The 19,543-nt window shown below is 45.4% G+C and overlaps 1 protein-coding gene across 3 annotated transcripts in view; it reads left to right on the top strand.

Moving 5' to 3' along the window:
• Positions 1-15,950: 15,950 nt before the first annotated feature.
• The window catches only part of LOC115531151 (zinc finger protein 281), a 33,169-nt gene continuing 29,576 nt past the window's right edge, over positions 15,951-19,543 (top strand). For 2 of the 3 annotated variants that reach the window (XM_030340240.1, XM_030340243.1), the window contains exons 1-3: positions 15,951-16,132; positions 18,047-18,551; positions 18,991-19,098. In XM_030340240.1, coding sequence (XP_030196100.1) covers positions 18,123-18,551; positions 18,991-19,098 — 537 coding nt within the window. In that variant the 5' untranslated portion in view covers positions 15,951-16,132; positions 18,047-18,122. The remainder of the gene's footprint in view (positions 16,133-18,046; positions 18,552-18,990; positions 19,099-19,543) is intronic. The other variant, XM_030340242.1, reaches the window with a different exon arrangement.

Genomic DNA, 19,543 nt, shown 5'->3' on the forward strand with positions numbered 1-19,543 from the left:
GCTTAGATAGTGTATAGTCAAAGTGTATGTACTTGTAGTGTTCACCACCTCCACATTAATAACCACCTAATTTGAAACATCTTAACATCTTTCGACTTTAAGAACGACACAACAGAAAAGATTCGCGAAAGAAGAGCTCTTGTCTCGACTGATGTTGTCTGTGTGTTTGCCCTAGCATATGATTGGGTGAAAACGGCTCAAATCTATTGGCTGAGAAAATTGAGGGGAGGAGCGCATTAGCATATTAACAGCACGCGTGCTGTTAATATGCTAATATACGTTCTGAGCGCGCGCGCAGAAATGCCGGAACGCGTTCTTGGCGCGCGCGCTGAAACGCTGGGGGCGCGCGCTGAAACGCCGGAACGCGTTCTGGGCGCGCGCGCTGAAACGCCGGAACGCGTTCTGGAAAACCAAAACGCGTTCTGGGCACGCGTGCTGGCGTTTCAGAACGCGTTTAATTGAAGTCGAATTGTGGCACACTCGGCTTGCCATAGCGGGCAGCAGGCAGCGCCCGGTTCAGTCGACTTCAGGTTGATGTGAAAGTGGAAGAACCAGAGACGTCGCAGAACCCGACAAAGTCGTTTGTGATTCATAATATCGTCTGGAGGCGCACACAGCTTTTGGCCGTGATAATATGTATCAAATGATATATATTTCTATGCAGAGGTGTAGCCATGGTTTCAACATTGGGGGGGACAAATGCCTGGGGGCGAGGTCCGGCCCCCCCCCCCCAGGCAAAGATTTTGAACATGCATTAATCTGGTGCACTCTGAGAGCAAAATCTCAATACCTTGCACCTAATTTTGAAGACCTTTTTAGGGATGGATATTTAAAACACTTTAATACTGGATGTGACCAAGCAGTCTGGGAATGTGGAAGACTTGAAATTAGGAAAAGGTCGACACACATACGTATACTTCAGAGCTCTGTTTTCCTTTACTTTTTAAATTAAATATAACATTTTGTGCTCCTCAATATTTCAACCAATCCAGTCCTTTTTTTTCCACATTACATTCATTGATGTTTTGTCTTTTTTACAAAACACACCCAAACAAACACCTGCACCACCACAACAAGGACACAAAATCCAGCCAGTTCTTACTTCCATTACATTTTTTATTGCATAACCATCACATTTGCCAATGTTGAGTAAAACCCACCCAGGTGCATCTATCTCATGGACCTAAATAGAAGTCACCCCAAAACTTTTGTTACCCCTCAGAAAACATAGATTTTCTGATATTTTCAACCACTTGTTTAATAAGTAGGCCTACATAGATGAGTTTCATGAGAGAGCGCACTGAGCTAATCTCATGGTGAAACCATTAGCCGTAATGAATGATGCACTGTTAAAGAATTAGACATGTCAAGGACATAACCTAAATGTTTTCTGATTAGTTATGGATTAATCTATGAATACATACATTATACTTGAAACTTGACTTAATAATGATTATATTGCTATATTAGCAACTGCAACGCTGCTGTGTAGAGTTGTGTGTCAACTGAAGGAGGCGAGAAAAAAAAAGAGATGAAGATAGCGATTTTAGTATCGATACTGTTGCACATAAGTATCTAATCCGATATTATTTTCTTTAATTTTGATCGATTAGTATCTGAGTATACATTTTTTTGACAACCCTACACTATATACATGTGTGTTAACAGGATTCTGCTTGAATGTCATGATTCGGTCTTAACCTTTCATATTTACTCCTCTCTTAGGCGACTCACCTCTATGCCACCACTAGATTGACAAACTCTCATCCTCCAAACTTTCTGTCTCTCCCGCTGGCTCACTAGCTCTACTCTGAACACAACAGAGGAAAAATGGTAGGAATAATATCACAGATATCAGCAAACTATTTACCAGTAGACTACTGAAACACACTATAGACATCAGTGCCACTGCCAACAGGATTCTGCTCTAATGTCACAATTCGGTTTAAACCAATGACAATCATTTTGCAGACGTTTTTATCCAAAGTAACTTACAAATTGCATTGAACATAGGAAAAGCCAAGGCTCTATTAGTTTGCAGAACTCCTCTCTTAGGCTACTCACCTCTGTCACTACCAGATTGACACACACTGCTTTCATCCTTTCATCCACCAAAGTGGACATGCCACAGGGAAGAAATATTATCAGATAACAAGTACTGTTCCTTTTTCAGATAGTCAACAAACCACTTTTGATCTGAATGACAATAATTCTATGGCTAATTTTTTGTAGTCTATTAACTCTACTGTACTGTAATGCTACAACTGATAGGTTAACACTTCTCATTTTCTCACCCCTCTTTACTTACTTTGCTTATTTTCTGAGACGAGGCAAAACATTGCCGAATGTCTCTGCAACCCTCTTGCTTCCTCTTGCTCATGACGACTGTGAAATAACACAAGCAGCACTAACATCATGAGAGACAAGTTAAAACTTCACGCAGGCTTGTTGTTACAATGTACAACATTGATAGTTCCTAAAATGGAGTGCTGAGAATGGTTGTGCACTTCGTAGGCCTACAGTGCATGTGAAAGATTTACCCATGGTGACACACACAAGTGCGTGTGTGCGACACAGAGCCAATTTTGAGGCAGGCCTAGCTAACATGAGATTCTACTATCATCCTTACCTCCCTTCTCCTACTCCCAATCATTTGCTCTTCTCTTTCGCTCTCCACACCTCCAAGCCTAGTTACCCTAAAGAGGATGGTGAATTCACTTAAACCAGCAAAGGTTGCTAATGCATATTTGTTACAGCTTGCCAACACCTTTACTGTCACTGGCATTTGATAATTTGTGAATCAGGCCTCTCTCTCTGTCTCTCGCTCTCTCTCACACTAAGCAGCACCAAATACAATCTTGACGATTTTTGTAGTGCTGTGTGTAGTGTAGCCACACGGTTGCCCCATTCTGAACTTGAACTCGCAGTTAATTTCCTTTCCTAGCTCCTCTTGTTTATGTTGGTAGCTTAGCCATGTCATGTCACGTTGTCAACATTGGATACATGGAGCAGAACATAGTGGGTCATATGTCCGATACTTTTTGGAAACGTTTTCTTCATAAAACGTGCCAGGCAGATTTTGTACACATTTTATTCCTAAGTATTAGCTACATGGGTATGCCGTCTTTCAGAACCTTTCATTAACTGCACTAAAGAGAGAAAAACAAGTGCATCCTCATTGTACCCAGCACTTCTGAAAATGCACTTCCGAATGCATCTCTGTCCCCAGCACATTTAAAACCAAACTGCCCATGCATTTAGATCGAATGGGGAATATTTCGGAACATTGAGATGTCAGCATAATGAGGCGTTGGAATTACGGAATGGGGCCGGGGCCAACGTCATCTAGCTGGCTTATTACATAGGTAACACATAGCTAATGATGCTGCTCGCTAGAGAAGCGACAAAAACCCACGAAATTTGAGAGACAGTGAGACACTTTCAAAAGCTTCAGAACTTACCTGTGTTTTCGATCGTAACACGCCAATCATTTGCTGTTGTTGATGTTTTTGATTCCGTGGTCATGTAAAAAAGACGGTTGATGACCAATGCAATCGAGTGACAAGTCACCGTCACCGAGCCGCACGTGCGGGGAAGAATCAAATCATGAATATATCCCATTGGCTAGCTTGCCCGAACAGCCATATTCTCATTGGCTGTAAGAGCTGTTGATGGAATCGGAGTTATTTAGGGTGTGCGGCGTGCACTTTGTGCAGAGATGAACGGAATGGAGTGTAATTCAGGGAAAAACTAAGTGTTCTACCCATAGAAATATTGAATTGCTATATCCCTATTCCCAGCGATTTATTGGGGGGGACATTTTGGGCATATCTGAACATTGAGGGGGACTTGTACCCCCCAATGTATATGGCCGCTACGCCTATGTTTCTATGTATTATATGATATTATTTAGATATAGAGCTCCAGGACTGTAACGCAAGTGTTGTAGGGCCTACACTTCCTTATTATTTGGATAACCGTTCTGCTTTTGGTGTTATGGCGCATAACACGTCGGACTCTCGTCTCTGGTATTTCTACAACGAGACTCGTATTGGGGGTTATCTCAGCCATGGTTGAGAAGGAATTGGGGGAAAGGAACTTTGGCTTTGACTCGCTGAAGTGCATGAACTGCGACATGCCGGCAGCGGGCAGCCGGCAGCGGGCAGCGCGCGGTTCAGTCGACTTCAGGTTGATGTGAAAGTGGAAGAACCAGAGACAGACGTCGCAGAACCCGACAAAGTCGTTTGTGATTCATAATATCGTCTGGAGGCGCACACAGCTTTTGGCCGTGATAATATGTATTAAATGATATAGATTTCTATGTATTATATGATATTATTTAGATATAGAGATCCAGGACTGTAACGCGTGTTACAGTCCTGGATCTCTAACAAGGAAGTGTTGTAGGCCTACACTTCCTTGTTATTTGGATAACCGTTCTACTTTTGGTGTGATGGCGCATAACACGTCGGACTCTCGTCTCTGGTATTTCTACAACGAGACTCGTATTGGGGGTTATCTCAGCCAAGGTTGAGAATGAATTGGGGGGAAGGAACTTTGGCTTTGACTCCCTCAAGAACATGAACCACGACATGGAGGAGAAAGGGATTGTTGGCGGCGAATGTCTCCCGCTTGAGACCCGCTGAGGGACCACCGCCGTAGGCGGAGGTGCCTAAGCGCTGCCCGGCAACGATCCCTTTCTCCTCCTTGTCGCGGTTCAGTCTACTTCACATTGATGAGAACGTTGAAGAACCAGTAACGTCGGAGAACCCAACGCGGTCGTTTGAGATTCATAATATCGGCTCACACAGCTATGGCCGTGATAATATATATTATATGATATAGATATCTATGTAGGCTATATGATAATATTTAGATATAGAGCTCCAGGACTCCCGTGTGTTCTAGAATATTTACAGAACAAGGCTAAAGGCTGTGCGCCTCGCCATTGCGATACATCCACTGTAAACAGAGCGCATGGTACCGTGGCTGCAAGCTGCTCAGGGCCACACCCCCACCCTCCTCCTTGACCCGCCTCGCTCCTCCTTATTAGGGGTCCAAGCCAACAGGTTGGATCCCTATTGTTTTTGTAGTGTTTATTATTATTATTAGGGGTCCAAGCCAACAGGTTGGATCCCTATTGTTTTTGTAAGGATTTTTATTTTTATTATACTTCCCGCGCTAAAAGTGGGCCCACAGCCCAAACCGTAAATGGTGCGGACATGCCAATAGCATGACTAGATTCAGGTCCGGCACCGCTACTCAGATAACAAAATCCAGACACGCCGGTCACTAGGTGGCGCTATACCAAGGAATACGCGTTTGGGGCTATAACTCCCACACCGAACCTCCCACAGTCAAAAACTTGTACGCACATATTCACTGGAGTCTGCTGCATCTTTTGGCCTAGGCCACGCCCATTTGCGTCTGGAATTTTTTTTCGCAAAATCGCGAAAACCGCAAAACTGTTTTTTCGCTACTCCTCCCACATTTCTTGACCAATCGACACCAAACTTTGCACACGGCATCTTCAGACGTACACGAAAAGGAATCCTGCATTACATTTTTGATCCGACCTTCGACGACGAAACGGTAGAGTTTTGAATATTTGTTTATTAGCTAAATTAGACGTGGAAAATCCAAAATCCAAAAAAAACCAAGATTACACATCGGATCGAGTCCAAATTTTACACACATGTTAGCGCCACCCTTAACGACGTTCGAATAAAAATTCGGAAAATTACGCCCTAAGGGGGCGCTATAAACGAGGAAATTGTATATCTTCTAATTGGCCAAAGGAATGTTCTTCAAACTTAAGGGAAACCATCAAGGGGCAAACCCGAGTCTATATAGAAAATATGGCTAAGAATTATTAATGTGGGCGGGAGTTATTTGGCAAAGGAAAATTGTCTTTGGAAAATGTCGCCACAGGGCGGCGCCAAAAAACGACGACATTGTCTATCTCCTATTTGGCCAATGGAATGTTCTGAAAACGAATTTTAGGCTATAACTCCCACACCGAAGCTCCCACAGTCAAAACCTTTATATCCACATGTTGTTCACGGTAGCGTTTTGAATACTTGCTTCGCGTTGTGCCGGCGAAATGCCCATTTCTTGTCGCGTTGTGCCGGCGAAATGCACACTTCTTGGACCCCTGCATAACTGCTTGCAGTTCTAGTTATACTTACCTCCCTGAAACTGTGCCCACAGCCCAAACCGTAAATGGTGCCGACACGCCAATTGCATGATTAGATCCAGATCCGTGGGGACTACGCAGACGACAAAATCCAGACATGCCGGCCACTAGGTGGCGCTATACCAAGGAATACGCGTTTGGGGCTATAACTCCCACACCGAACCTCCCACAGTCAAAAACTTGTACGCACATATTCACTGGAGTCTGCTGCATCTTTTGGCATAGGCCACGCCCATTTGCGTCTAGAATTTTTTTTCGCAAAATCGCGAAAACCGCAAAACAGTTTTTTCCCTACTCCTCCCACATTTCTTGACCAATCGACACCAAACTTTGCACACGGCATCTTCAGACGCACACGCAAAGAATGCTAGAACACTTTTTTGATCCGACCTTCGACGACGAAACGGTAGCGTTTTGAATATTGGTTTATGAGCTAAATTAGACGTGGAAAATCAAAAATCCAAAGAAATCCAAAATTAGACATTGGAACGAGTCCAAATTTTACACACATGTTGGTGCTAACCTTAATGTCGTACGATAAAAATTTCGGAAAATGTCGCCATTAGGGGGCGCCATAAACGAGGAAATTGTATATCTTCTAATTGGCCAAAGGAATGTTCTTCAAACTATGAGGGAACCATCACGGGGCAAACCCGAGTCTATATAAAAATTATGGTCAAGAATTATTAATGTGGGCGGGAGTTATTTGGAAAAGGAAAATTGTCTTTGCAAAATTTCGCCACAAGAGGGCGCAAAAAAACGACGAAATAATACATCTCCTAATCGCCAATGGAATGTTCTGAAAACGCGTTTTGGGCTAAAACTCCCACACCGAACCTCCCACAGTCAAAACCATTGTATCCACAGATTCACTGGAGTCAGCTGCATCTTTTGGCATACGCCGTTTCTCAGTTTCGAACACATGCTTCGCGTTGTGCCGGCGAAATGCACACTTCTTGGACCCCTGCATAACTGCTTGCAGTTCTAGTTTGCATTATAGCTACAGACACCAAAACAGCGCATTTGGGGGAAGCTCAATGTGCGACTGGCTCTGAGTGGCTGTAACTCTGCACCACGGCTGAATTTCGGGAACGTCTTTGAATACTGTGTTAGTTGCCCACTAATACCTATATTAAAGAATACATAAAATAGCATGTCATGGGACCTTTAAGAAACACTAGGCGCACGTGTATTTTGGGAGCTTCTCTTTGGTTATATTAATTTCTTTGATTTGGACAGCACCCAATGGTCCTTTTCCTTTTGTAGTTTTGCCTCCTCTGTTAGTGTTTAATTGATTACCCCAAGCTCCGGGTTAAATAAACAACTTTAAGTTAACCAACGACATCTGGTTTTATGTTGCCACCCCTTCCCCTAGCGGGGGACGTAACGGTCTCCAAAGTGTCGACATTGACTCTCCAGAGTCCGCGCCACCAGTTGTTATTAGCGACGGTATTAGTTGCGCGGTGCTGCGTGTGTGTGTGTGTGTGTGTTGCGCTGGAGCGACGGCAGCAGAGAGATCGTGTGGGAGCCTCTACGTTATCGCCAGAGAACCAAACCCACGGGGAGGTCCGATCAGCTCGAGCGCTAGAACGCGCTGTTTACGTCACGCACGTGGAGATGCGTCCGGTGATCACCCCGTAAAGCGCACGGTGATATTTTGTCTAGCGGTTGAAAGCCGTGTGTCAGTGTGTGCATCCCAGTCCGTAGCACCAAATTCTGGGCCCTGTATACAAGAGGTACTGATGCCTCTTGTGGGGGGTGGGGGGGGGGGGGGGGGGGGTGGAAGGACAATTGTTGAGGGGGGGGGCAAAAAGTTAGTCTTGGCAAAACCGGTTGTAATCTTTTATTTTGAGGCGGCAGGGGGTGTTTTCACAGCTAAATGTAACTAATAAAGTAACTTGTAATCTAACTTAGTTACTTTTAAAATCAAGTAATCAGTAAAGTAACTAAGTTACTATTTTAAGGAGTAACTAGTAATCAGTAATCGGATTACTTTTTCAAGGTAACTGTGGCAACACTGCTCTCCACCCGGGACCTCCCCCTGAAGGTGGAATCAAAGAAGCTGGCAACACGGTTCATCGAGCCATTCGAAGTGGAGAGAGTCATCAACCCAGCGGCTGTGCGGCTCAAGCTCCCCCGGTCCATGCGTGTTCATTCCACCTTCCACGTGTCCAAGGTCAAACAAGTTCGGGAGAGTGCCTTGGTCCCCGTGACGCCTCCTCCTCCTCCCCCTCGTCTCATCGACGGGGGTCCTGCCTAACCACTCCGCGGCCTCCTACGGCCCCGTCGGCGGGGTATAGGGCACCTGGACACCTGGTGGACTGGAAGGGCTACGGTTCCGAGGAGAGGTCCTGGAAGAACCGTACTGGACCATGCCCTCTTCAGATGGTTACACCAGGAGCATCCTTCCAAACCCAACGGCCGTATTCCTCAGCCTCTGGGTTGGCCTCCTCAACCACCTCCTCTGCTCGACCCGTCTGAACACTAGTCCAAAGCCGACAACGTCAGCTCCAGGGACCCCTCCTCTGACGAGCGTGACGCGCTCCTGAGAGCCGAAGATGAGAGGATGGAGGTCTCTGACGATTATTAGCTCTCCTCCGGACCCCCTCCTCCCAACGACTCGGTGTGAGGTGGTTTTTGTTTTGTTTATTTTGCGCTTTTTAGGACGTCGGGAGCCGTCCCTTGAGGGGGGGTTCTGTCATGATCTCCACTCTCAGTCATCTCATTCACCTTAGCTCCCAGTGTTTTTCCACCGGCCCCTCCTTCTCACCTGCCTTCCTGCCATTCTCCGCTATCAGTCTGACTCTCCTCACCTTTTGCGCTCAGCGGCCTCTGGTCCACCAATCCACCCGGCATATAGAATCTTCTCTCTGTTCACTCAGTGCCAGAATGTCCTATGTCTTCTGTATTATTCTCTCCAGCGTTTTCCGGTCTGATTCCCTGGTATCGACCCGGCCTGTCCCCGACCTGCCTGCTCTGTCTCTGTCCCTGTGATCAACTCTACCTCCCCTCCCCCCGACAACGGAATATTGACCCTGCCTGTCCCTGACCCGCCTGCTCTGTCTCTGTCCCTGTGATCGACCCTGCCTTCCGCCCAGAGGCGTCGTGAGCCCCATTTTTTACTTCGGCAAAAGTCTCCAGTGCCCAAGTAAAATTCCAGTGATCATTATTAAATTAATCTCGCTATGGAACCGGCAGGAATCATCGCGCATCTCCTGCTGCCTCGGGAGTACTGAGTCGAGCCTGCCACTTACCAGCCAATCAAAAAAAGAAAGGGGCTACATAATAGCCAATCAGAAAATAGCACTATTGTATCTGGGCAAGATTTAACGCAACAACCCATGAAACAAGCATAGTAATTCTGGAACCGTTCACGTGATTCTTCTGAATGTTTTGTTGTAAACACAGTGGAAAAAAAGGGAGCTGGAAAGAGCGCAGAGTAAGTCGTCTCCTGTTTTAATGTTACAACAAATTCGCAACTTGTTTTACCCAAATAAATGACAACTTCATTGTTGTTAGAGAATGTTGCCCACATAATTAGCATCAGTTTTTCAATACTGACCGTCAGTATTGACGCTCAGTGTTGACGCTGAGCGTTGACAGTATTGACGCTGAGCGCACACACGCGGAAAATTAATAATGAATGAATAATTGTCGGTCTTCAAAACTTGAGAGCCCTGTAAAAGTATAGGCCCTTGTTTTGTGAAGCTGTCCTGTAAAAATACATATTAGCCTTCTGAAAAACGTTTCAGATGGACATCAGGAAATTCTTCATGAACAGAGGCAGAGGGAGAGGAGCAGTGAGGAGAGCTGAGGAGGACGAGGGAGGTATGATAATTGCCCACATTAACGTTAACATTAATATTTATGCTGGTAATAGCCAACAATTGCTAGTATAATATGCTGTGATTTGATCAATGGTTTAATGGCAAACTTAAAGGTTGGGTATGGAATTCTCTTTTTTGGTCATTTTTGCAAAATTACTTGAAATCCTTGTCATAACCCACTTACGGCCACTGAGTTAGAAGGACTGCCATGAAAATTAAACAAGATATAGAGATCTGTGGAATAGTCATCTGTGTATAGTCATCTGTGGAACGGGCAGGGCTCGAAAAACTTCCAGAACCACCGAGTGGCATTGGACAGTAAGTACGTCTGTATTTTCCCCGGGTCCTATGTTCCCCGGGTCCTATGTTCCCTGCTTTTCCCAAAAAGGGTCCTATGTTCCCCTGTAGCAATACATACCGGGGAGCAAAGGACCCTTTTTCTGAAAAAGGGTCCTATGCTCCCCACTGTTGCGGGAAACATAGGACCCTTTTCTGGGAAAAGGGTCCTGTGTTCCCCGCAATCTATCAATCTTTAAAAATATTTAAACTTTGACGCGAAATTCGCGTGATGATAGCCAAACAGCGTTCAACAGCGTGACCACTGAGTGCCATGTGTAACGTAACAGCCAATCGGCGTTCATCTGGCCAACTCAGTGCAGTGCAGTCCGGGGTGAACTGCAGCATGGAGGAGAAAGTGATCGTTGCCGTTTGCGACTCCCGGAGCTCTATATATAATAGTATATAATATAATATAATTGTAATATATAATATCACGGCCAAAAGCTCTGTGCGCCTTCGGATGGCCGTAGCGCGGGGAGCTCTCGTAGGGATTGGGCTCCTCGAGGTTTGTTTACCGGCGTTGCTATGGTTTCCGGTCTTGTGTGTTCCAACGGTTTATTGGCCTATCTAATAAATCTGTCTAATCAATACACGACGTCGCGACGTCTCTCCCTCTTCCACAAAAGGTAAAGACATGCAATGGTGGTTATCTCGGCCGGAATTTGGCAGTAATGGTGGAAAAAGAAACAGACCGGGGACATAGAACCCTTTTTTTTAAAAAGGGTCCTATGTTCCCCGGTCGAATACATACCGGGGAACATAGGACCCTTTTTGGGAAAAGCGGGGAACATAGGACCCTTTCTTCAAAAAAGGGTCCTATGTTCGGGTAATTAGGCTACTTTGGGGCAACCCAGGCCTGGTTCCAGAACAGAATGCATTTGGGTGCATCTGAGATTACAGGGGGTGCACCAGTAGGCCTACTATACTAAAACCAGCTACCCAGCTTCAGTTCAGACTTCGCTTTTTACACAGGCCTTTCTACCAGTAGATAGACAAGCACTTCTGGGTAGTTCTACTGACATGTTGGGACAAAAACATTTACTATGCTTAATAGATGGTATTACATCATTAGCTTATTGATATCCAAGCTTTGGATATGAGATAGGTTTTTGATATGTGTGATGGGTGAGGTGTAAAAAATAATGTGACTGCAAAGCAAAAATAACAATTTTTTAAATAAATTGTGGCAGGATATTTGACATAGCCAATAATTGTCGTTCACATGTTTTCCAGTATTCATGAACAACAAGCTGGAGATCCTGTGCTCCCTGGATCCACCAGGGGGCACAGGATCCTTGTTGCACAGTCAAAGTCAAAGGTTAAACGATATACATAACAAATTGTACATTATTACATTTTCAATACAAACTAGGTATTCCCCCCTCAGTAGAATAAAATTACTAACATTACCCAACAACTATAGCAGTGTAGGATACATAATCATGTTAAAATAAACATAATACTTGATAAAATAAAATTTGAAATGTGATTACAAAAAATATTTCTTACCCTCAGAAGAGCTGCAGCCTCCTTGAAGCTGTGCTGAATCTTCTATGCAGCGTCTCTTTCCACTCTCCAGTGAACATTTTGGTGAGTTGAAAATGAATTTTTGCATGCTGCAATTGATGCACCTAAGGTAAGGCTCAGCTTGAGTGTTTTTAGCACAGTAGGCATGGCTGCTAGAGTCTCAGAGTATCTTGTCAAAATGACCTGTGTAGTCCAGTTTTTATTCGATTGGGTCATTTCGTCTTGCGCAAACTGCTGTGCTACAGCAAACTCAGCTTCCTTCATCTCTGTGCCTGTGAGTTCAAGCAGTGGTCTCACTCTGTTTGCATCCAGGAAATCTTCGCTCCCTGGGTGTAAGGTGAACAGGGCCTCCACCAGTTGGCGGTTTCTTACGCTGAATCTAGCTTTAATCTCTCCCACTACAGCATCCAGAGTACTGAAATTCAGTCTTTTACACCCAGTCCTCTCTTCCGCTTCTTTTTGACGGTGACCAACTGTGGTGTCCACCACATAGTCACTCAAGTGGCTCATATTTCTTGGTCGTTTCTGTGGGGGTGCTGCTGCAGGAGGTTCTGTGGTCTGTCTGTCTTTAGAGAATTTCTCCCAAAATATGTCAAACTGAGTGTCCCATCTCGGCTTCTCAACACACGCCATGGCACTGTGGACCAGTCTGACACCAGTAGAGGTCTGTGGATTTGGCTTGGAGTGCAGTGTTGGGAGGATCCAGCAAACTCAATATTTGACGCGTCATGCAGGCAATGAACAGGAAGCTGGGCTGGGTATTGGCCTTCAAAAGCCCTGTGGCCTCTATTCGCACCTCTGCTGCACTGGTTTGGGTGCTTTCGATCCCACGAAGCAAGAGGACAATGTTTTCAAAGGATTTCAGGATCACTGTCACTGTGGCCAGGTGGCCTGTCCACCGTTGCTCGAGCTACCTCTTCAACTTCTCTCCTTTGTACACTGCAGCCACTGTAGGTTTCTTGAAATACTTGTAGAGTGAGTTGAATACACTGAAAAAGTTTTCCAGTGTGAAATCAGAAGACATGCTGTGCACCACTACCAAATGCACCTGATGATTAAAGCAGTGTACGCATGGCACCTCTCTCTGCAATTCTTCCTGCACGATATTCTGCATTCTGTGTACTCCAGACATCACACTTGCCCCATCGTAACACTGACTGAGCACCTTCGCTGTATTTAGCCCAATGTCTCTCAACTGTGCCAAAAGCAGCTGAGTCAGAGACTTGGCATCACATTGCTTGGAGGTGGACATTGAGACAGATCACTCCCTCACAGTGTTGCTTGTGTCCATGTAGCGAAGCACTATGGATATATTCTCGCAGACAGTGGGATCTTTGGTGCCATCAACCTTTAATGTGTACCAAGCCTCTCCTATATCATTCATTATTTCCTCTGTGATGATTGTACTCATGATTTCAATAATGTAATTTTGTATGTGATGTGATGTGCATGTGGCATTCGCAGGGATGGTGCTAAAAATCCTAGCAAGGTCCTTTTTAAGGGTGTAGTCCATCTATGCAAGAAAAATGCCACTGCTCACCTCACCTCTTGCATCCAAAGCATCATCTGAGCTACGAAAAGGCAGCTGGTTTAAAGCTATAAATTGAATGATGTGAACAATAGCTGCTACATAGGTGCGGTTCCTCTCCAGTTGTGCTGTATTTACAAGTGTAGAAATCTCTGTACCAGTCACACTCCTTGCACGCCTCTACTTCCACAATGCCACTGACTTCATGTGCTCTTTGCTGGATTGTGCCTTCCCAGCCCCTTTCCACGTACAAGAGCATGGCGCCAGTTGTTGTAGCCAGTCGTGGTGAAAGCATCGGTGCTGTTTTTATTTGACCAAAAGTTTCTGCAGGCATAGCAGAAAATTGAATCTTTCTCACACGAATACTCGTGTGTGTTGTTTTATTTTTTAAGAAATACCTGGGTAGGCTGTGTTGTTCCGAGATCCCCTGGCACTTGCGGGCCGCCAACGGGTGGCAGTGTTGAAGCCGAAGGGCGAAGGGCGAAGGGCGAAGGGCGAAGGGCGAAGGGCGGCGCCGGCAAAGGCAGCAAGTCGGGCAGGATTGAGCTAGCGTTGCTAGTGCTTGCCTTGCTAGCCGTCACCGTGCTAGCCTCCACAACGGTTATACTAGTAGCGCTGACGTTGACAGAAGCCGAAGTAACGTCATCGTCTGCTGTGTTCTTTTGGAGCTATTTTCGGATATCCATTGCTAAATGCTTAATTGTTGCTGCCGAAGAAGTTCAATGTCACTGCCGTGCGCGCCATATAAATGGGTGCGCGCATTTTGCACACGACGCCGGCTGCCAGCCGGGGCACAGTTCACGCGCACCTTTCATAATAATAACGTTCTTTAGCAAAACAAAATAAATGCTGCAAACAACGGTATTTAATGGAAATTGTCACAAGTTTGATTACAATTTGTTTTGTGAGCAAGTATTTTATTATTTTTATCATATTTATAAAAAATAAATTCCCTCCCTCCTTTTTTCAATTAAGGGTGTAAACAATTTTTTTGGGGGTGCAATGCATGCTTATGCACCCCCATAGAACAAGTCCTGGGGCAACCCATTTAGATTTGCGTCGGGCACAAGAGTCAATTATCCACTGGTATAATAGCAACAGTGGCAGAGACCCGTCCACAAAGCTACTTCCGTTATTTCGGCCATGGTTAAGAAACCATGAACCGCTGCCGGGGCACCTCCGCCGGGGCACCGCCGCCAGCGCACCTCCGCCGGGGCACCGCCGCCAGCGCACAACCGCCAGGGCTACTTCGCAGCCGGGGCTCCGTAGCGGGGCTCCGGCGGGAGAACATCACGGGCAACAATCCCTTTCTCCTCCATATCGCGGTTCAATCTGGACTTCAGGGAGTCAAAGCCAAAGTTCCTTTCCCCCAATTCCTCCTCAACCATGGCCAAGATAACCCCCACTACGAGTCTCGTTGTTGAAGTACCAGAGACGTCAGAGAACCCAATGCAGTCGTTTGAGATTCATAATATCAGAGGCTTTTGGCCGTGATGATATATATTATATCTATACATAATATGATATTATTTAGATATAGAGATCCCAGGACTCCGCCGGAGTACCCGAAGTGTTCTAGAATATTAACAGAACAAGGCCAAAAGCTGTGGGCGCCTCCGGATGAAATTATGAATCCGAGCCATGGCGATCCATCCACTGTAAACACTAGCGCATGGTACCATAGTCAAGCTGCTCAGGGCCACACACCCACCCTCCACCTGGACCCGCCTCTCTCCTACTCGTTAGCATTTAAATCTACAGACACAGAAACCACACTTTTGTGGAAAGCTCATTGTGGGACTGGCTCGTAGTGGCTGTAATTCTGCACTAAGGCTGAATTTCGAGAATGAGTCTTCAAATGCTGTATTAGGGGCCAGTAACACCTATATAAAAGCATCCATAAAGTAGCATGCCTTTGGACCTTTAAAGATTATTATTACTTATTTTTGCATTTAGGTGATTTGACTCAACATACAAAGGCGCTTGGTCAACATATAAAAACCGGTCCTTCTAATCTCCAGAAAATAAATATGCAACCGCATAGTCTGCATATAGCGAGTATCGGCCATGGATACCTTCATTTAGCTGATTAAATGGGGATTGGTGAATGGGGATGTTATTCTCGGTAGTGTGTGGGTATTGGAGGTATTTTCTGTTATTCGGTTATGTGAGGTTAATCATTTTCATCATTATCAGCGATATTATGTTGAGATATATTTGATGCGTAATGTTTAATTTAGATACAGGCCTAGTCACCATCCATATATATTTAGGAATTTAAATATACTCATTCACATATGTTGGAAGCAAATTATTGAAATTATAGGCCTTTCATTGACTCATTGCCTATATAATGATGAGGGTCTAGTGGTCAAATGTGCTTTAAATCACCGATACGTTCAAAGTGTGTAATGTGATTGAAATGTACAGCTCTGGACGCCATACAATAAGCCTTTTCTTATTGTATGGCACATCACAGAGCTCTTATTATTATATGGAGCATCACAGAGCCTCTAATTTTTGCAGGGGAACAGCTTCACCTCCGCCTGGCTCCTCTCACGACCCGTCCGCGCGGCGACCCACAATCCCCCGCGCCAGGACAAGATGGAAGAAAGCAGCGCCCGCAGGAGAACAATGTTTTGGCAATAAAACCCCGAAACTGGCGAACAACGGAAGAAAATACACTCGTTTCAAACCCGCTGCTGCGATGTGTAGGTTAGTGGAAAACGCGTAAACCCATACTCAGGATTAAACTCCTGAATGTGGGATGTGTGGAGAAGAGCGGCGCTCGGCGGCAGCATTGTTTGTGTTGCATGGGCCGTAATGTGGCGGCTCCCTACCGGAGGAGCTAGCCGCTAGCTTCTGGCCGGAGGAGATAGCCGCTAGCTCCCGGCCGGAGGAGCTGTCGGCTAGCTCGCTCATGTGCCTTTCTGATGTTATACTGTTGATTTTTTTGTATTCATTTAGCCTCCTAATGTGAGATCCAAAGGCCAGATGTACCGAGGAATGCACGTTGGAGGCTAAATGTAGCGGGGAACGCTAGCAGCTCTAATTATACCACCGATAAATAGAGCGCCAGTCTAGTGGACCTCGTCAGAGACCTGGATATAAGAGACTCTGGACTGGATGAGGACTCCTTCTGGGCACTCGGGTCACATTAATACATCCAATCTTATGGTGGTTTTCGGCCCCTATGATTTTGTGTGATGGTGTTTTTAGACCCGACACGGTTTGTTAAACCGTCCTTTGTGTCACAATAAGGACTGATCGGGCGTCAGGGAGTCTTGGTATCAGGGTTGAAGTACAAAGGCTGTGGGATTGAATGCTACGAGTCGTTGATATTTGAAGTTGGGGTGCGTACACAGTGATTGTTTCGGTGGGTTTCCGAGGTGAAGGGTAAGCCTTCAGGAAGCTTCTAGGAAGACTGCTTTGATAAGCTCGATTGTCTCATTGTGACTAGCTGGCTAGCTATGCTAACTAGCTGGAGTGCTACTATGCATCACAAAAGACTCCTCGTCCGCCACACAATAACATGTCGCCGAGCCCAACGGTCGGTCTGAGATGGGACCCGACAGTGTCCTTTAAGAGCCCTCGACTCATCGCGATAGGTGCACCAGGACGAGCCAGAAGCGTGCTAGACTAGACCTTTAATATCGCCTGTTTATGCCATGGGATTGGAGCCCAATCCCACCTAGCAAATCGGGACTAAACGAATACAGACTAGACCTTTTAAGAATGTGAGATACTACTAAGTTATGTTATTAAAAATGGTAGAGCGGCTCCTCTGTATCGGCTGTGGTCACATCCAGGGTTGATGTGATTTAGTAACATTTGCTCCATATGTTTAATTATTGGAACCTAGCTGATTGATTCTTTTTACCTTCTGAACGCATAACCGATGGCGCTCTATCTACTTAATATTATTCTAGTGTGTTGAAAGGTGTATGCATTTAGCTTTGTCTTTGTTTAACATATTACAATATTATATCCCATTTTATTCAGAATATGAACATAATCGGACTAGTGTTAGTGTCTAGTGTTTTATGGCATATGGTTGCATTCTACTCCAGGAGAAAAGTACCTTTAGGAGCTCGTATGCTTCACATGTAGTTAGTTTCACCAGTTAAGTCTTTCTTTTTGGTCTTTAAAGTTAATCTCTTATTTTCTACATGGTCAAATGTATGCCCCTTTTCCATTTTAGTTTAGAGTGGTCCAGACTACAATTGTTTTATCCAGAAACGGGACATGAGGTTCCCCCAGTACTTCTGTAACTAAAGTCTCATTATTTCAATGTGTATTTTCTGACACAACCGATACAGATTGAAAACATTAGATTTTATTTAATTGATTTTGTATTGGTTTAACACACTGAAGTCAGTAGCTCACAGCTAAATGGCCTTTATTTAGCCCTAGTTAGAATTTTCCAAGATGATTTATCAGGGTTTACAGTAACTGTCACTCGCTAGTAGACTATAGCCCTATTAATCCTTTGAAGTCATTATTGGTGACAAAGGATAAAGGTGGACTTGGGTACCAATAGACAAGATAACTGGTTTACCGAACTAATTTTTTTTGTCCTAAAGTTGACCCAGCCTTCTCTCCCCTCTCTCTCTCTCTATTTTCTTGTAGGATATCCTCCTGCATCCTTTTCTAGTTTTCTCACCTCCCTTCCTCCCTCACCCCTCCTGCACGGCCCCCCGCCGCCATGAGCATCATCCAGGACAAACTGGGAAACGAGTTTTTGCGTAACAGTGGAATGGACCCCAACTTTGCGCCGGGCATGTTGATGTTCAGCCACCTGCCGCCCGTCACCAGCTTCACGCGCCTATCTTCCCAATCGGTCATGGGCGAGCTGCCCCAGGAGATGGTGCTGAAGAAGGAGCGGGACTCGCCGCCCGACCACCCAGGAGTTCAGGGCGCCAACGGTGGCTTCCTCCACAGCATGGGCATCAAGCAGGAGCGCCTCAGCGAGCTGGACTACCGCATGCCCGTGTACGCCTCGAGCGCGGGCAGCTGTGGTGCTGCCGGCGGGAAGGACATGCTGGAGATCTCCTTCGGCAACCATCACCACAACCACCAGGGCATGCTCCTGCATGACCTCAGCCTGGCCAACGTGCGGCCGCTGGGGGAACCGGTGAGCACGGCGGGTTGTTTACATAATCTGTTATGATCTCCTCATCCTCTGAGGCCCATCTTCTCAGGCAGATTGTGGGTAGTGCTTGAGGTTGATTGTGAACCAGACTCTACAGACTCCCCATTTGTTTTGAAAACGCATCATCTTTTGTTTGAATTGTTTTCCATTTGATTTGAGGCCCCAAGTCTGTTGTTGTTTCTAGCCTCTATTGAACCAGAAAATTTGGAATGGAATCCTTGTCTTTTTTTATAACAGAGAACATGGTTGTATTGTGAAATAAATCGCATTTAGTGAACCAGGCTAGGAATCCAAGAACCATTAACAAACGTTAACCGAAGACGGGATCATCTGCATTATGGTCATTTTAGCCTGTTTTGTACTGTAGTACGGAGGCCGGTCCGACTGTGTGGGGGCTAACCCAGGGTTTTGTGTCTCCTAGGTACCGGGCCGCCCCGGCAGGGAACCCAAGGAGCAGACGGGCCGACGCGGGCGCAAGAACGGAGACGGGCAGGGCGGGAAGTCCCGGAGAAAGAGAGGCGATGCAAAGGTCAGACGTTTAATCTTCTCTGAAATAATCCCGTTTTTTGTCAGATCTTCTTAAAACAGAAAGAATTGTCTTATGTGTCTTCCTTTAAGCTACTAAATCTTTTCCTGTATATGTGGTATTAAGCAATAATCAATTTATTATATTAAAATCAGATTTTCCTTTAGACTTAGACTACAACAATTTGTTCACAGACAATTATTTGCAGCGATATGTCGCCCCAAACAACTCGATTAACTCTTGTCCCCCAGTCCAGTGGTGTTGGTAATGCATCAGATGGCTAGTCAGAAATCACAGACACCATAGTTTAAGAAGGAAGTAGAAGAAATCAAACGACAACAATTGCGGCAGCAAGCAATATCAAAAGGAAACACACGGTGCTCTGTCAGGTTACCTACTTGCGTTGTTTTGCTTAAACCGGAAGTGTGTTTTATGTGTCCCTTGATAG

The sequence above is a fragment of the Gadus morhua genome, chromosome 18 (assembly GCF_902167405.1).
Source record: "Gadus morhua chromosome 18, gadMor3.0, whole genome shotgun sequence".
NCBI lineage: Eukaryota > Metazoa > Chordata > Actinopteri > Gadiformes > Gadidae > Gadus > Gadus morhua.